Source organism: Thamnophis elegans, chromosome Z, assembly GCF_009769535.1.
Source record: "Thamnophis elegans isolate rThaEle1 chromosome Z, rThaEle1.pri, whole genome shotgun sequence".
Lineage (NCBI taxonomy): Eukaryota > Metazoa > Chordata > Lepidosauria > Squamata > Colubridae > Thamnophis > Thamnophis elegans.
Genome location: NC_045558.1, coordinates 40196367 through 40213709, shown reverse-complemented (window position 1 = coordinate 40213709; position 17343 = coordinate 40196367). Strand labels below are relative to the sequence as shown.

Here is a 17343-nt window from a genome sequence, read left to right as displayed (position 1 = left end):
TGTACTATTTAACAATTTTCTATGTGTATGGGACACAGTTAAGAAAAGGATTATAATTTCTATTGCTGCAACAGAATATGAATCAATAGTACATGATGTTACCCCTTTTTTACTTTGCTTTACTGCCTGACACCAGGGTGATTTCTGGATGGCTCATAGTACAATAAACAAAAACAAAAAAATAGAGCCAGACTAGAAAAGAAAAAGATGGTAAATTCATTAGCCCATAGCACCAACATCTGGTGGAATTGGGAAACTTCAGCCATCTTTGGTTAAGGCCAGAAGAAACAGCCAGATCTTTAAGCTCTCTAAAATATCTTTGGGGTATTATGTAATGGGTAGCAATTGCTTGGATCATTGATAGGATAAACAGTAAATAAAAACAACACATTTTAGGAACAAATATTTAATAAAATTAACTGACCACAAAAGCCTCACTGAGGTATTTGCTTCACTTTCAAAATTCTGATACATAACAGAATTATTCAATATACAAGATTTTTTTTAATAGATGGCCAGTACACAAAAACAAGAATTTTTTTTGCACATAATGTTCATAAACAATGAACATTACAATAAGTGAGAATTCACAATGAAACAGATCTATCACATTCTGCCTAAACAAATAACAAGGAGAAATGTAAACCTCTGGAAAACTTGCATTCGTTTACATTAATTTTATAAATGTCCGTGTTTCATAAAGGAACCTTATTTGTTAATGAGGTGGATTAAGTTTCTTACTGCATTCTCATTTTTGAACAATCTATTAATTGGAAAAATGCACTTCAGTTTGTTTAAAAAATTGTTTTTAAATTCATCTTAAAGGAGTTGTTAGAAAATTAAATTTGTATCCCTCTTTGCAAGTATACAGAGCTGTTTAAAGTACTAAGTTCCGATTTTCATGACAAAAAGCCAATACTAAAAAGATACGTATAGATATACCATGTTCAATATAGAACATTTCAATCTAGAAGAAATCAGTCTCTCTCTCTTTCTCTATTAACTGCAAAAAATGTTAAAAAATAGGCAGTATGTTTATACCCAAGTTTTATAAGTGCTATCATTCAACTTTCTCATATGCAAGTTTATAAATGAGTACTTTTAAAGTACATATATAGTTTTGAAACCTTATTGCAATCTTATTGAGATGTAAGAAATTATTATGGATTTTTGAAAGCTTGAAGGAAGGAAATCAGATCAAAACTATGCAGATTTTAAGTAGCATAGATTTCAATTTATACACAAAAGACAAAAATAAAATTGATTGCAGTTCAGGACAAAACTTTAAAACAGAATTTGCAAAAAACATTTATGAAATTTTCCACTGTAATATCCCTATCTACATCCACTTGCAAATAAAATAAATTTACCATATTATTTTGTTTATACTTGTAATATTTCAGAAAGTAAATGCACTTACCAAAATCACCAGCTCCTAGATGCATATTTAAAAGAATATAATGGATCTGCACTCAAGAGAATAAAGCTTTGTACAGATTTAAGACTGTCTGTTTGGGAAATTATTGCCTCTTCCTCCACATATCACTTTGGTTATGTGATACAAGCATTTAAAGAGATAGAATGCTCATGTACAATAACAATACTTTGTTACTGCAATAAGTTAAGTACAAAGAGAAGATTAATAGTATTGGAATTAACTATTTCAATTTTTGGAAACAAAACTACAGAACTTGAATTCTGTGATGAGATGGTATCTTGACCACTAGTTTGAACAACATATAGCTTAATACTTTGTTTCGGGAGTTTTCTACTTGAAGAATGTCAGTGCTTTTAATGAAAAATGAAGATTAATGTAGAGATTATTTTTGAAATGATTTGCAATGCACATTATACAGTTGTTTTTTGAAAATATATGGGCATCTTCAGAAATTTTCATTTCTCTTCACTCCTCATTTGGAGAAACTGAAATAGTTCCAATGCATAGCGGGGGCACTAAAGAACAGTATTCAAATGAGAAAACTCAATGAAAATAATAATGAAAATCACATTCCAATTTTTCCCCAGATACAAGTAAAAGAGAGAACAAAACGAATAACAATTTCTTTCAGGAGTAGTTTTTGATAATCCTAAAGGTTTTTAAGTTTCTAATGTCTCCTCATTTGCTCCACAAGTGTCAACTACACAAATTAAACAGCTGGTCACTGGAAAAGCACGAACTTTAGCATTTGCTGTCCATTTATCAGTTTCTGTGTTATATTCAAGGATGTGCCCCAAGCGACCCACACCCTGAAATCCAGCTAGAACATAAATTGTGGAACCGACAGCAGCACATTTTACAGTTACACCTTTCCATGACATTGGGGAAACCATCTTCCATTCATTCAGTTTAATATCATAATACTCGACACTGTCCAAGCCACCTTTATAAGGAAGAAAGAAAATAATTATTAAGCCAATATAACTTTGTCATTACCATTTTAGGATTAAAACTTTTTCCCCAAGAAATTTAAAATATTTTACCAATATAATAAATTATAAGTTAATTGAGTGGTTTAAAGAAACATTTAGTCTACTACAGAAATAGGTAAAAATATATAGAGGTCTTAGAGATGAAAAGTAACTTTCAAACTATATAAAATTGATGTAAAATTATTGTGAAATATTTAAAACCCTGAATATATCTTCAGGGCTTAATAGAATTTACTTCTAATACATGGGAGTATATAATCTAAAAATCTTAAATGTTTAATATTGTAAAGGAACCTCATTTAGAAATTCTATTTAAAATTAAGAAAATATTGGAATATTGATTTATGCCTGAGCTATCCATCATGAATATAAAATTTCCATAAGTAGTGAGGATGTAATAAAATGGAATCATAAAGCCACAAAAATATTATCATTCTTATTTCCAGATAAATAGGTATGGAACTGCAACATAAAAGACTATTAATATATAAACAGGATATATTGGGAATATAAAGTTATATTTAGAAAATGAGTATCCAGACCTGCAAATTAATGAATATGTATTATATTGATATGAAAGATTAGGAATATTAAAATTAAAACTATATTTTGTTAATTTGTTAGGAATATTATGAGAATATTTATAAGGAAATATTTAATCATTATTGTGTAACCAGTATCTGTGTTTTATTTATATGACATTTAACTTATCATTAATATGAAAAAAAACCTCCTGTATAAAGGGCATTTGATAGTTCCCATTTATGGAGAATCAGGATAGGATAATTTTAGGGAACTACTTTCGATTGCGTTTAAGCCCTCTGGTGCTGAACAATATTCTATCATTTATACCAATCTGCTTGAAATACTGTAACAGCCCTTTAAAGCCCATACTACAAGCATCAAGATGGTTGATGTCTTTATCTTTCAGAACTTAAGGTTTTATTTATTTTAATACTGCAACAGTCCATATATCCTCATGGCAGTTAGGTAGAACAAATTATTAATACATACCTAAGCTATTTTGCCCCCCTACAGCAAATATTTTATCTTTGACAACAACGAGACCGTGATTTTTTCGGGCTTCAAGCATTGGACATAGCTCAGTCCACCTGCAAATATTTAAAATGCACAATTTCATACCATATTTTCCTTTACATTAAATGTGATTAAGACTTAACGAGAAATGTTATAATTAGCTATTAGGTCTCTTATTTCAACAAAGCCCAGGAGATGAGTTGCAGCTCCACTTAAAATGGAGTGAGGTTCTTGGATGGCTCTTTTGCATTTTCCTCCCCATATAAGAATAAAGTAGTTTAAATGTTTTGAAGTGTGAGTATGCAACTTAGAAATCAAACTTTTCTACCATTTCACAATGTGAAGAAACCCATTCCTGATACAAGTTTTTGACAAGGAATAAAGGCAGTACTTACGTTTCCTTTGCTGGATCATAAACTTCGCAGGAGCTCAAGACTCTTCCAGAAACGTTGTTCCCTAAACTTCCTCCGCATACATAAATCAGGCCGCTTGCTTCTACCATCCCATGACTACATCGCTGAGTCAGCATACTGGGCTTTGTGTGCCAACTTTCTGTTCTTGTATCATAGCATTCAAATAAATATAAAGCAGAATTTCCTTTAAACAACAATGAAAAAGTTATTTAGACAATGAGACTGTCTGCTTATTAAGGTAATATTCTTAGTAGGCAAATAACAGAGACAATAAATTCTCAATAATGGCCTAGATTTTGACACACTATTTCCAGGGAATCCTAACTTGACATCTCCTCAATTTCTCAACACCAAATCAGATTACTTATATTGAGGACAACATTTGATTAATGGAAGAAAAAAAGCTTTGATTGCAATTCTCAGTAGAAGCACAGAGAAAACAAATGAGAAATAGTGGTTTGTGTGTCCCCTTTAATGTGAACAAAATCTAAGACTCTTTTTGCCATGCTAGGAGGGAAGAAACTTGAGATATACATGCTCTTGAGTCTCTTGAGTGACTCAAGAGGCATAGAAAATGGTTCTCCAATGGAAAGGCCAGTGGAAAAATGGCTCCAATTACATGCTACTCCTACACCAGAAGTCCAGGAAAAAGATAAAACAGATTATTTGACAGCCTCCAACATAATGCTTCTGGGTCATGGCTAATATTGTGATTATACTGGGCATGTGTCTTGTGACCAATACAGGCTTGAGTAATGAGAAATGAGTAATGAGAAAAGAATTTAAATCCAAAGGAAAATATTTTTGGTTTTGTATTTGGATAGATAAAAGAAATCTATACAAGTATGCACATGTACAAGAAAAAAAATTCTAAAAATATAATCAGGAAAATCATCAAAAGGCTTTGCAAAAAAAAAGTTGCATTTCCCATGTTTATCAGCACATTAATAAAACTAATAATAGTGCTATTAAATCCAATGAGCTAAGGGCCAGTACGTTAAGTGAAAATTATTCCCATATAAATATATATATGTATGTATACTGTATATATAGAAACTAATCCAAGTTTGTAAAACCTTAGTTTAATTATTACATGTAGAATTACTGTGCTATCATGTAGATTCAAAATTGGCATAGTAGTGTATACTGTATTCTACTTATTTTGAAAGAAATATTTTGCAACAATACAGTACCAAATGTAGCTTTTCTTTTAATGTTCCCACAGCCATGTCTGTAAATGTGTCTTACCTACTTCTGAACCACCGGATGTGTAAATTTTGCCCTGTGCTGCACATGCTGCAAGGCTGTCACGAGGAGTTGGAGGACCCAGTTTGGAATACCAGCTGTCTTTAACAACATTATAGCAATCCATTCGTTTTATAGGGAAAAGCTGGGAACCACCCAAAATATAAACTACATTATCCCAGAAAACACAAGCTGCATCCCTCCGCTTTTCAAAGGGACATCGGATATCTGTCCAGCTGTAATCCTGTATAGAAATAAATCAAAGTCATATAGAATATTTTCAACTATGCTTAAAAAAAGTCTTCAGTTTTGAGATCATTAATATTTTATTTTTATTCCATTTTCTGTCAAGAGTTTGAGGGGTAACATGAATATTTCTGTTCATGTTATCCTCAAAAATGATATAGTAAGGTGAGAAACCACAATGGAGCCTGGAATTTTCAATTTTAACATCATGGATGTTAAATAAATCATGTGAACTATGTCAGACCGATGTCCCTAACAATAACATATATTTAAAAAGTGTTGAATTGTTGTAGCAACCTATGCCAAAATAGAACTGTACTTTAGAAACTGTAATCTCCCAGTATAACATCCTTTAGGAGTCCAATCTGTCCTAATCTACTTTAGGAAAAACAAACTTTTTTTGTTTTGTGCAATATCAAACATGTAAACAAAAGAGATTATATTAATAGAAAATACTTGCAATTTAAGTACATCCCTCAGCTTTTCTCTCTTTTTGGTGCATAAATTAGGCTCTACTTGACATAAAAATAAAATAACCGTAACATAAAGCCACAAAATGCGATGATGCATTAAGTAAAGACATACCTTTATATAGTACATCTAATCCATACAAACAATGGAAGATCAGAATTACCTTCGGGCTAAAATACCGACAAGATTGCGGCTGTGATCCTCCAAACAAGGCGATACGGTACTCGTGCTTTTTTCTTCTTGGACGAGTTCCATCTACCAATTCTTCTCTGTCTTCTGGAGAAAGGAGATGGTATCTCATTCCACCTAATTATTTTTTTAAAAAAAGGAGGAGAGGGATCTGATTTTGTGCAGTTCAAAGTTACATCTTTATTTCCAACATAAGGCGGCATAATAAGTATTATGTACACCTTCATCAAGTAAAAGAGTGCATCAGTTTCTTACCTCTGTAGAGCACTTATTTCCTCACCCTTGCTTGTTGACACAAATAATTAAACAAAAGTTTTAATTTATGCAGAGCTCTCAGAAAGCAAAGCCATAACAGTTTTCTTTCTTTCCAGTCATTCTGCTAAAGCTGAAGTTTCATTACTATCCAATTACTACTATATAGAGAGCACCAAAGTACCAGACCAACTTGTCTTCAAAGGAAAGGAGGGAGGGGAATTGACTGCATTAGGGAATATTGCCAAACAGATGGATCTAACCCTTGTATTTGGACATTCTATGGAGAGAATTTCACAAGGAAAACACGACAAAAAAAAGAAACTAAGGATTAAGGCAGCATTTTGGATTGTCTAATCCCATGTAGTTCAAGAAGATAAATTCAAATTGTGCCTAAAAATAAACTGAAAGACAGTGAAGAATTTTAACACTGCTGATATAGATTTACCATAGTGAATCAACAATCTAGCCTCTTTGACCTAAATCAGTTGAGTCCTGAAATATTTAAAGGCAGATCAACATATAATTCATTGAATTTCTCTAACCTGTACTATAACTAGCTAAACTGTTTCAAGAATGCACAATTAGCATTCTAAAATGTGTAATATGCTTTGTGTAGCTGAACAAAACAGCAAGCTCCATTAAGTAGAATCTAAAAGGAACTATCAAAAGCATTCACAGCCATGACTGTACTTGCTTTATGATTAGAATTTGTCAGTGTACTGCAAATCATCCTTGACCAAAGCAGGTGTGGGGCTTCTTAAAAGAGGTTTTTAGAATCCAAAGAGAGTGTCCTGTGAAATGACAGATTTCCCTGAAAGAAGGACTAAAGTTTGAGAGCATTGTTCTTGGAAGGGGGGAGCTAGAATGTAAAAGACACTTGGTTTCTTACCTACCCACCCTGAAGATAAAATTAGCTCTTTTCCAAGAATTTTCATAGGTTATGTGGTGAAATAAGCAGTTCATAAAGGAAATCAGTATTAGACTGTTGAGAAAACATCTTGATGATAAACTTACTTATAACCATTTTGAGACACTCTGGGTTGTCCTGTATAAGTGGCTCTGCCTGTACAGTTTTACTAAGGAAATTCTTTGAAATTAAAGGAAACCTGACTTTAGCAAGGATATCAACCATGTAGGGCTGACGGTTTGGCTCATCATACTTTAACCAGCGGACAGCAGCATCATAAACCTGGAAATTAGGAAAAAGAAATTTAATTAGACACATATATCAGTACATAGCAGTCTATTTTAGAAATGGCAAAGAAAATAGTATTTAAAATAAACTCTAACGTGCCCCTTCAAATTCCAAACTTAACTTTGGATATTTAGCAGAAGAAGATACTATTACCTGAGACATCTTTTCTTCTATCACCACTTGTCAATCTTAACTGACGAGTTTTTTTCATTCAAAATTGGTAAAGAAACTTGGAAAACAAATGTTGATATTAATAATAGCTGTTCTACATTAACTGCTAACATTAAGAATGTCATGTCCTTATGGAACTTTACAACTGTGCATCAACTAGACCTGAAGAAAGAACTAAATGCGGAAAGTAGAGGCCAAAGTGGTCCCAATGGTGGTAGAAGTACTTGCAGCTGTGACTCCTAAGCTGGAAGTGTGGCTCCAACAGATCCCAGGAATGACATCAGAGCTCTTTGTCCAGAAGAATGCAGTTCTAGGAATTGCTAAGATACTGTGCAGGCTTCTGGTAGAAGACCTGAGATTGAGGAAGACATGAGGTTTTTAAAAAGGTGTTTTTTTAAAAAAATTACCTGATCTTCAGCTTTTACAGTCAGAGTATCTTGATTGAGGAGATGTGTCACACGTTTAACATCTAGTTGCTGAAACTCGTCGGTCTTGTACACCTCTGTGAAGTGCTGATAAATATAATCATCTGCAGTGGCCTTCAGTTCTGGGCAGTCAAGGCACTCTGCTAATACACTTATACCTAATGCAAGATGGAAAAAAGTGCTAGATTTATGAGATATTATATAAAATACACATCTTATTGTGCCTTTGAGTCCTTTATGCTTCTTGGCAACTGCCTGGACAAGTTCCTGCAGTTTTCTGGACAAGATTGTGTAAGCAATTTGCCAATGCCGGATTCCTAGGCTAAGAGGAAACGACTGTCCCAAAATCACCCAGCTGGTTTTCTACTAGAACTCAGTCTCCCAATTTCTAATTTTTAACCACACTAAATAGATTCTCAAAAACAAAAAGCAGTTAAAAGCCTCAATGTTTTAAAATATGCACATTATTTTTAAATCTTAACAAAATTATATATTAGTTATAAAAAAAATGTTTTCAAAATATAATACACAGTGAACAAAGTTCTTCATTCTAAACTTTGGAAATCTTGTAATATCTTTAATAGAAGGGAGATGCCTTACCAAGACAATTTGTAGCATCCACTTGCTCTTTTAAAAATTCTACGCACATTTTTTTCACAGGTTCAATTTGATATTGATTTGCTGCATCCAATAATGATTGGACATTGTTGCTGTTCACAGAAATTCTGAAAAAAAAATCAGTGTTTACACAAGTAAACATTTTAACAAATATACATATAAAACCTGACACATATATATTAAATTCTATAAATAGCATTTAAAAAAGCATCCTTGAGAAGATTTTCTTAACCTTAACAATTAAAAATATGCAGAGAAATACAACTATAAGATTTGCTTATAAAATTAATGTGAATATTTCTTTCAATATTTATAATAACATTCTGTATTATATATACCTATATACTAATATTTGGTACATAAATGCCCAATGTAATCACATAAACAAAACTTTCCAGATCTGTATTTTTAGGTGACTAGCAATAATGAATATTGTGATATACTTACCGTGCAGTGTAAGCAAACTCCACCAGCTGTTCAATTATATCTGGCTCAGCATCCTTTAATTCAACTTCAAATGACTTGGATTCAATCATATTTGCTATAATTAGATATTATCAAGAGTTTTTTTCAAAAAAAACTTGCAGAACTATTACTCACAAACACTATTTAGCAGTAACCCACATCTATTACATTTACAGCTATCAAGAATTATGGATCAGTAGACTAAATAGCAGTATTGTATCAAGCCAGACCCATAATCCTTATCCTGATTAAACTTGTTTTGGGGCAGGAGGGGATGCTGGTCACAAGTAAGAAGGGATGCATCAAAGTTCACTCTCCCTTTCTCAGCATAGTACATTTATGAGAACATTGTGTACTATAATAGCTTAGCAACAGTAGAAAAGCTGAGGAGACTGAGCTGAGTAAAGCAGTCCTTACCAGGAGGACAACTACTCATCCCCAAACAGCATTCTGTTTCAAAGTAAACGTTCTGACAGTCTTCCAGAAGCACAACTGAATCAGTGGCAATGGCACAATGGTTATTTGCATTTGATCACCTATTTGTGGCCAATTTAGAAATAGCTGGTGACCCAGCCACATGTAGGATGGAATGTTAGGCTATATCCTGAAGAACTATTTTCATATTCTTCTCACAAAACATGCTGTCATGGAGGAGACATTACTTTTTCCAACTATCTATTGATAATTTTCTATGGATAGTTTTTATCTATAGAAAAATAAAGTAATGTATGAAGGCAGTAATGCCATAGTTTAATAAGGACTATGGGAATTACAGTAACAAGACTTGTTCAAAACTGCTAATTAAAATGTTCTTCCCTTTTTTTTTGCAAATCTAGGGATAATAAATTGATAATTTAAAGAGACTATTAAAAGCTGAACTGGAAATAAAACCTTACTGGTAAACATTAAATGAAAAAAATGACTGGCAGAAGCAAGTACAACACGATGAGCCGGAATCCTCCTTTCCTGGACTATCAATATAACGTCACATAGCGTTTTCTAAAATAGAACAAAAAAAAGCATAAAGTTATGATACAGAAATAGATTTCTTATATACAAAGAAACTGGTAGAAATGTTCATTTTCTTCACTAAGCCTTATCTTGCTGCCTGGCAAATTCTGGAAGTTGAACTCCACAATATGAAAGTTGCTCAGATGGAACTCTATTTACTACCTGCAGGATAGTATCAGAGCACATTGTATTTTCTTCTTCCAGTGTACCTTAGCTAGCAAGTTAACATAATTAATAGTAATTAATAGTAGAGTACCAAATGGAACAGACTGGGTTATAGAACCACACCCTAACAATTCTTCTAGAATATCAGAATGAAAAAGAATCCTATAATTACACTAATGTAAGATATTGAGCGATAAACCAAGATGCTCCTAGTTCAAATCCCACCAATGAACCGGCAGCTTTATGCCGGCAGCACCAGGCACCCCGCCCTCGCTTGCCATACGGAAGAACCCTAGACGAGACTTGGAAAAATAACAAAAGAATGCCAAGTCAATCCCTTCAAAACGGGGCCCTTTTCTTAGAGACATTCTACACTAGGAAGGCAGTGCGCTAGAGTCTTGAATTGCCATAGCTTTGGTCCCTCGGTTTCTAGTAGGGGATCCCACCCATAGTCCCCACCCCAGCGCCGGGTTTTTGCTGGACCCCGCAAAGCGACAGGCTCCGCCAAGGGTTCTTTACGGGAGGCCCAGAGTTCACCCACCTCACCTCCGCCCGTCCTGCTTTCTCCACTTACTTGCTTTCTCATGTTATTCATGACCGCCATGAAACTGGCCAACAATTTGGCTTCCTCTCGAGCAGCCAGCTTCTTCTCCGTTTTCTTCTTGATGTTTTTATCTGGCACGGATGCCGCCATGCTCTGCTCCCTCCTCGTTCCCACCTTCCGCCTGTTCTTCTTGCTTTCGAGGAAAAGAGGACTTCCTCACACCGACGCGGGTTCACACAAGACGAAAATGCAGGACCCGGCGCGAAGCAATGATAGCTTCCTCAGCCTACGAGAGAAGCAACCGAACTAAGGCTCTACCGCACTGACCATCAGCGGACAGCGCAACCACGTAAAGCCGCACCCCCAGCTGCTTTCCACCTTCTTTTTTATGACAGCTCGGCCCAATCAGGAGGCAGATCGCGAATGTCTCTGCTATCCCTTACAGCCAATCTCGCCGCAAACGAGGATTTGGAGGGGTCGGAAAGAGGAGGGATGTAAACAAAGAATGAGCCGGGGCATGTCGTCATCACGTCCTACTAATTTTTGAGATTTTTTTTGTAAGGGGGAAAAAAAAGAGGTGGATGATGGGTAGCGAATGTGTGTAAGGAAAGTCAGCACATCTGAGCTTAGTGAATCGAGGTTAAATATTCCTTTTTAGTAAAGACGCGCGCAATCCGATTTGCTTTCAGTAACCATATACATACATACATACATACATACATACATACATACATACATACATACATACATAACACGCATACACACACACACATACATACAGATTTTAGCCAGCTCAGTATTACATATTTACCTCTTCTGCTTTTCTGTTAAGAGTTTCAGATAGCGATGGTCTCCAGATTCTTTGGAGACATCAAAGAAAAACTGAAGAAAAGGAAAAATAAAATAGTATCTTAGGGAGAAAAGCAAATATTTAAAGCACGTATTAGGTAAATTATTAATACAATTAATAATATTTATGTACGGTTTTCCAGAGTTGGCTTTAATTATCAGTTGCAGCATTTCCTACTCTTAGTATCACTTGGTCAATTAACAATATGCTTTAATATTCCAGTGTTTTGCACTGAGAGATCTGGCAGGTAAAACTCAGAAACTGATTTGTATACTTGAGAAAAAGTCAACAATAAACAGAATTCAAGATACCATCACTACACCTCTATTTCAGTGTTATTCTTGTTTCCAAAGCTGGCTTGTTGTTTTAGAAAGCAATTCTTATATAGACTGTTTCCTAGTTTCCTGGGACATTACAAAATGGGGTTTTTGTGTTGTTGTTGTTTGGTAAAACTAACCATTTGACAGTTTTCACCAGATATTGGAATTTCTATTATTTTCAATGTTCCAACACATCAATAAAGAGAAAGGGCCTCAAAGTAACACCAGTAATTTAAAGTCAACTAGATATGGGCTTAAAAACTGCTGTGAAAGCTCTTAAAACCAACAGCAGCAACAAAGTTTAATCCTTGGTTTAAAGTTGTATAATCAACATATCAGCATATAATAGTGACAAAGATTTATATCCAGTTTCCTAAAGTGAAATAATGTTTTATAAAACAGATATAGCAATGTGGTTCTTTCTCTTCTCTTATCAAGTTATTTCAGTAATGTATCGAGGTGATGCATGAGTTATTTTCCACAAAAAACCAATTGCAACACATCTCTTGGAAGAAAACCCTGTATACAGAACAGCAAAAATAGAATTGAAAACAAAATTATGCTTATAATAACATTGCCCAAGGTACCTCAGATATTATTTTTCATGCTGTTGTGAACAAGATAAGTTAGTGTATATTAATTTTTTTAATTAAAGTATTTTTAATTTTGTCCTGTATTTCAGAAATAGAGACAAATATAGACTTTAGAATTATCCCCAAAATGATTAGTCATTAGGGAATAAAAAATGGTTTATTGTTTTAAAAGATGCAGACCTGAATTTCTTTCATGATTATACTAATCTTTGATTATAGAAATTATTCCCACAGTAAACTATCTTGAACTTTGATTTAGATTCTATTAATATTTAGACAAGTAGACATTGTTTTAATGGATTTCATGAATAATTTATTGAATTTTGTTTCCACTTAAATCAATAGAACAAAGTAATTGTGATCTTGGTTTAATTGAAATCAATGAAAATTAAGATAGAGCTTCAATATTATGCAAGATAATAAGCTGTTCCAATATTTTAATTGTGTAAGAATGCATAGGATTTGATTGTTAGTTCAATTAATGATCCCTCCAACTAATTGAATCTGGAGTTTTAACAAAGAGAAACCTGTTAAAATGAACATAGCGTTTTGCTTCTTACTGGTTCTGTGTATGCTATAGCTAATATTCTATTTTGATGAGATACATGATAAGTATCATTCTGATCATACAACTTCGTGATTTTGGTAACTGGTGACCTATATACATGCCACCTGTTGCTCATTTTTTCCCCTGGAATATTTTCTGTATCTCATTGGTTCCCAAAGTGTGATTTGGGGATCCCTAGTGATCTTTGACACCTTTTCAGGACATCTGCAAAGTCAAATAAATATCTTAAAATTGCCCACTTTTAATATATAATGCAGTAAATATTATTTTACCAAAGCTCTCTGAGATCTTCAAATTATTTTTTTAAATGCAAGGGAGTCTAAGACCAAATATTTGAGAATTTCTTTTTTAGAAAAGAATTATACATACATAACTTTATATAAGAAATATTTATTTGGAGATGTGAAGAAATAACCAAGATTTTTATGGCTACAAAGACTTTATGCTTTGTTATACTTTAATATAGCAAAATTAAAAATTGCAGAAGTAAATAGATAATACAAAATGTCTTAGGGTACATGCCTTCCTCGAAGCCTTCCCATTTATTACTGTAGGAAGCTATCACCCAGCCCTCTCCCAGAAAAAAATAAATATTCTAGGAAATATTGAAAAGGCAGAATATTACATTTCCCTGGATGTGAAAAGGAAGAAATATGTTTTAAAGAGAGAATAGCTTCCTGCCCCAACCCACTTTGTCAATGGGCCATTAGGAAGGTCAACCCAGTCCCTTTACATAATAAAGAGTTCTCCCCTTCGGCTCCAGGAGATGGGATTAAGGCATGATAATATTTGCCCTTTACCCAACTCACTACATGGCATCTGAGAACTCAACCAAACCTGGATTCAAAACGCAGCCTAGAGAGTTGCCCCTGCATGGCCCCATGGGAGTCTGACAACCAATCAGAATACAAGCTCACGATCAAAGGCCAGAGAGGGCATAAAACCAGGGCCTCAGCATCTCAGCCCTTCCTTCTCTTCTTCACCAACATTGAAGCATGTGATCAGCTTTTCTGTTCAGGACTCAAGCCATGTGGTTCTGTCCACCATTAAACCATCTTTCCAAGCAGCCTCCATGTCTCCAGTGTCTTTTTCCCCACTTGGAGCCGAACCCAGAAGGACATTTCTTTCATCATTACTTATTCGAGTCATAAAGGGCACTTAACAGTTGACTCTTATTGCTTTAAAGCTATCACAAATGTTTTCCAAGAGAGACTCCAAATGAATCCTTATTGTAACTAATTCTCTGGACTTTATATAACTATATGTCATCCTTCTCAGGTAGATTAGACAAAAATCAATACCCAATGCATTTATTCTATTTTATTGTAAGGCTACATTAAACCAATCATGTAGATATGTAATAGGGCAACTTCCTTCTTTGTTCATTAAGTAACTGCAGTGATGCCCATTTATCTGATCATTCTCTGCACAGCATTTCTCCCATTCACCTGTCTCATTCCCACATAGCATTACATCAGCCTAATTTTTTTTTTTGCTTCTACTCAGTCAAAATTAGAAAATCTTCTTTAGGTGGTTGATACCAAAGTTCACTTCGGTAAAATATGACTTAGCGTACACTCTTACACTGATCCAATCTTCCATGTTACAATAGCATCTGTAACTATTGCAGCTCCTTCTCTGCTAACAGAGGTGCTAGTTTATGAAAATGGATTGGGTGAGTGGTAGTAAAACTCAATTCATACTATAGTCTAATAAGCAATATGATTTGATTCATTTTGGCCTACTGTGTTACATAAACGCAGTCACTATAGTTTGAAATCACTGTCCATGTCCTATTGTGTAGATTCAACTGTGTTTTATTCAATATACTATGGTTAACCAGGGAGAAGCAGACCAGAGGTATATCCCAATGTCAAAAAGTTTGGCTTATGTATCTTTGGTGTCATCAGAAAGATATAGAAATAATAGGATTAAAGGAGTATCAGTCCTGAAGGACTGTATAATTCTACTGATAAAAGGTTTTTTTTCTTAAACAGTCAGGAACTGCTTTTACCAGTAGATGTCATTACAGCAATGGTAATATACAGATAACAGATTAAGCAGATACAGATATAAAGTAAGTCTAGCAAAATCACAAGCCAAGTATATTTTATACGTACTTTCTTAACATGCACTTTATACTACTTAGCAACTTTTTAGTAAAGCTTTTAATAACATATTGGACTCCATTGTGTTTCTATTAAAAAGGACTTCTGAAGCAACACTTTGTGAGATGTAATAAGGATAGTGCTTGTTTAAAACATGTTTTTAAAATGTCCCATACTTACTAAGTTTGGAGAGAAAGGTGGGACCATATAAATGTGATCTTGTGACAAAAACTAAAATTCCCAGAGAATAATATTCTCTTGAATTACATATCTAATAACATGGATTTTAAGAACTGGACAACACAAATAGATTCTGCATGCCCTTACTGTACTGAAAAAAACTAAAAAGATACTGCAATATTGGAAAGGTAAGCAAGTTCAAAACTGTGTTTTCCTTCATCCATTTTATGGAGTGACACAAGATTAAGTATGTATGATATACCTTAATTTAGAGAGGGAGCTTCTTTGGCTGCAGTCAAATGCATATTTCATATGTAGATATAAATCCTACTGAATGGTGTGATTTACTTCTGAATAAATGTAAGATTTCATTGCATGTCATTTTCCCTGCTCCTTCTCACTCGTTTTGTAGTTTTGTATTGTTTCCCAAGATGTCCTATTTTCATTTATCCTAACAAAGCTCTTTACTACTTTTTACTACTTTTTTTACAAGCCACCTGCTTCACTTCCTATTTGAATATTTATTATTACAGGATATGTTTCACTATGATTATTAAATGTTAGAGGTATCTTTGGCATTGTACATACATTTAGTCATAATTTCAAGGTGAAAATTGAAAATATTCGAACGGGTGGAGCTACAATATGTTGAACCACTTTCTGAAGCTTAAGCCATCATGGTTACTTGGAGGCACCCTAGAAACACTGCTTCAGCAATACTTGGGTTGCCATACAGTACGCTCCTCAAGCAGGTCAGAAGAGATGCTGGTTAATTTTACTTTTGTGTACATATATAAGAATGGCCACTTAACAAAATTACTGCCAAATAAACTATTGCTATCTGACTATTAGACAGAAAAGGAATGGATAGCTTCAGTTCCAAATACAGATTAGCACTGGAAATGACATAATTTACTGTTTATGCTGAATTTCCTCAGAAGGTCCTGATCCAGATACTTCTATGTTTTAATATCTATGGTTTTGTTTAATGTTATTCTGATAAATCTTAGAAAACCCTTTCAATAAATTTTGGTTAATCTTAGAAATAAGATTAGAAATTTTTGCCAATTTATTTTAAAGGTACAAATATACTTGCCCATATTAGTATCCTAGTGTAAAGGTATGCAATTTCACTATATTCCAAGGAACTTACTTCTAAATTAGTATTCACATGAGTGTAACTTCAACTACAGGTTACACCTGTTCTTCACAATATACATTAAAATATATATATATTGTGTATTTTAGAATTAAAATATTCTAAAAACAAATGCTCCAAAAATGAATCTTTATTGAAATATTTGTTGTATAGATAATAATACACACGGGCACATAACCAACAATGGATAATTAGATTAATTTCATATTTTCTGCAGAGACAATCAAATGATCTTATTAGTTGGCAGCTCTGTATTTCCAAAAGTCTCTTGGCTTGGTTTGGTTTAAAACTGGTTGCGTAGGTCTTCACACATTTTCAAACTCTTAAGAAGCAAATATTTTTCAAGCTAAAAATAGCAAAGGAGAAAAAGGTTGGGCAAGGTCCTCTCCCTGAGTAAATGTGCAGTAATACTGTGGAAGGGAGAAAGCAATAGTTATATCAAAGCAATCAGAGTTTAGAAGGATTGAGAAAACAGCTAAATATGAATGTTTTATATTTCACAATATAAAATTGTGTTTATTCTGCAAACATATATGGAGTCTATCATAAGATAAACAGCTGAAAAGACTATAAATATAATGTAAAGTACGAAAAATAACCACCACCAATAAAATGAAAAACTTTGTTGGAGCACTTCAGGGGTGGGTTCCTGCAAGTTCTAACCTCTTCTATAGAGGAGGTTCC

At 33.8% G+C, this 17343-nt stretch overlaps 1 protein-coding gene across 1 annotated transcript; it reads right to left on the bottom strand.

The window, feature by feature from the left end:
- Positions 1–379: 379 nt before the first annotated feature.
- KLHL7 (kelch like family member 7) lies at positions 380–11240 on the bottom strand. The gene is made up of 11 exons (XM_032237755.1): positions 10912–11240; positions 10058–10160; positions 9144–9237; positions 8679–8803; positions 8061–8236; positions 7302–7476; positions 6007–6149; positions 5130–5370; positions 3864–4065; positions 3445–3542; positions 380–2381 (listed from the first exon to the last, which is right to left on the bottom strand). The coding sequence occupies exons 1-11, from the start codon at positions 11029–11031 to the stop codon at positions 2098–2100; spliced, it is 1761 nt and encodes a 586-aa protein (XP_032093646.1). The 5' UTR covers positions 11032–11240; the 3' UTR covers positions 380–2097.
- Positions 11241–17343: the final 6103 nt, after the last annotated feature.

Coding starts and splice junctions, on each gene's coding strand:
- KLHL7 (XM_032237755.1), bottom strand. CDS start 11,031: ATGGCGGCATCCGTGCCAGATAAAAACATCAAGAAGAAAACGGAGAAG. Junction 10,161..10,911: donor TGAATAACATGAGAAAGCAA/GTAAGTGGAGAA, acceptor GTTCTATTTTAG/AAAACGCTATGTGACGTTAT. Junction 5,371..6,006: donor GTCGGTATTTTAGCCCGAAG/GTAATTCTGATC, acceptor ATTTCTATACAG/GATTACAGCTGGACAGATAT.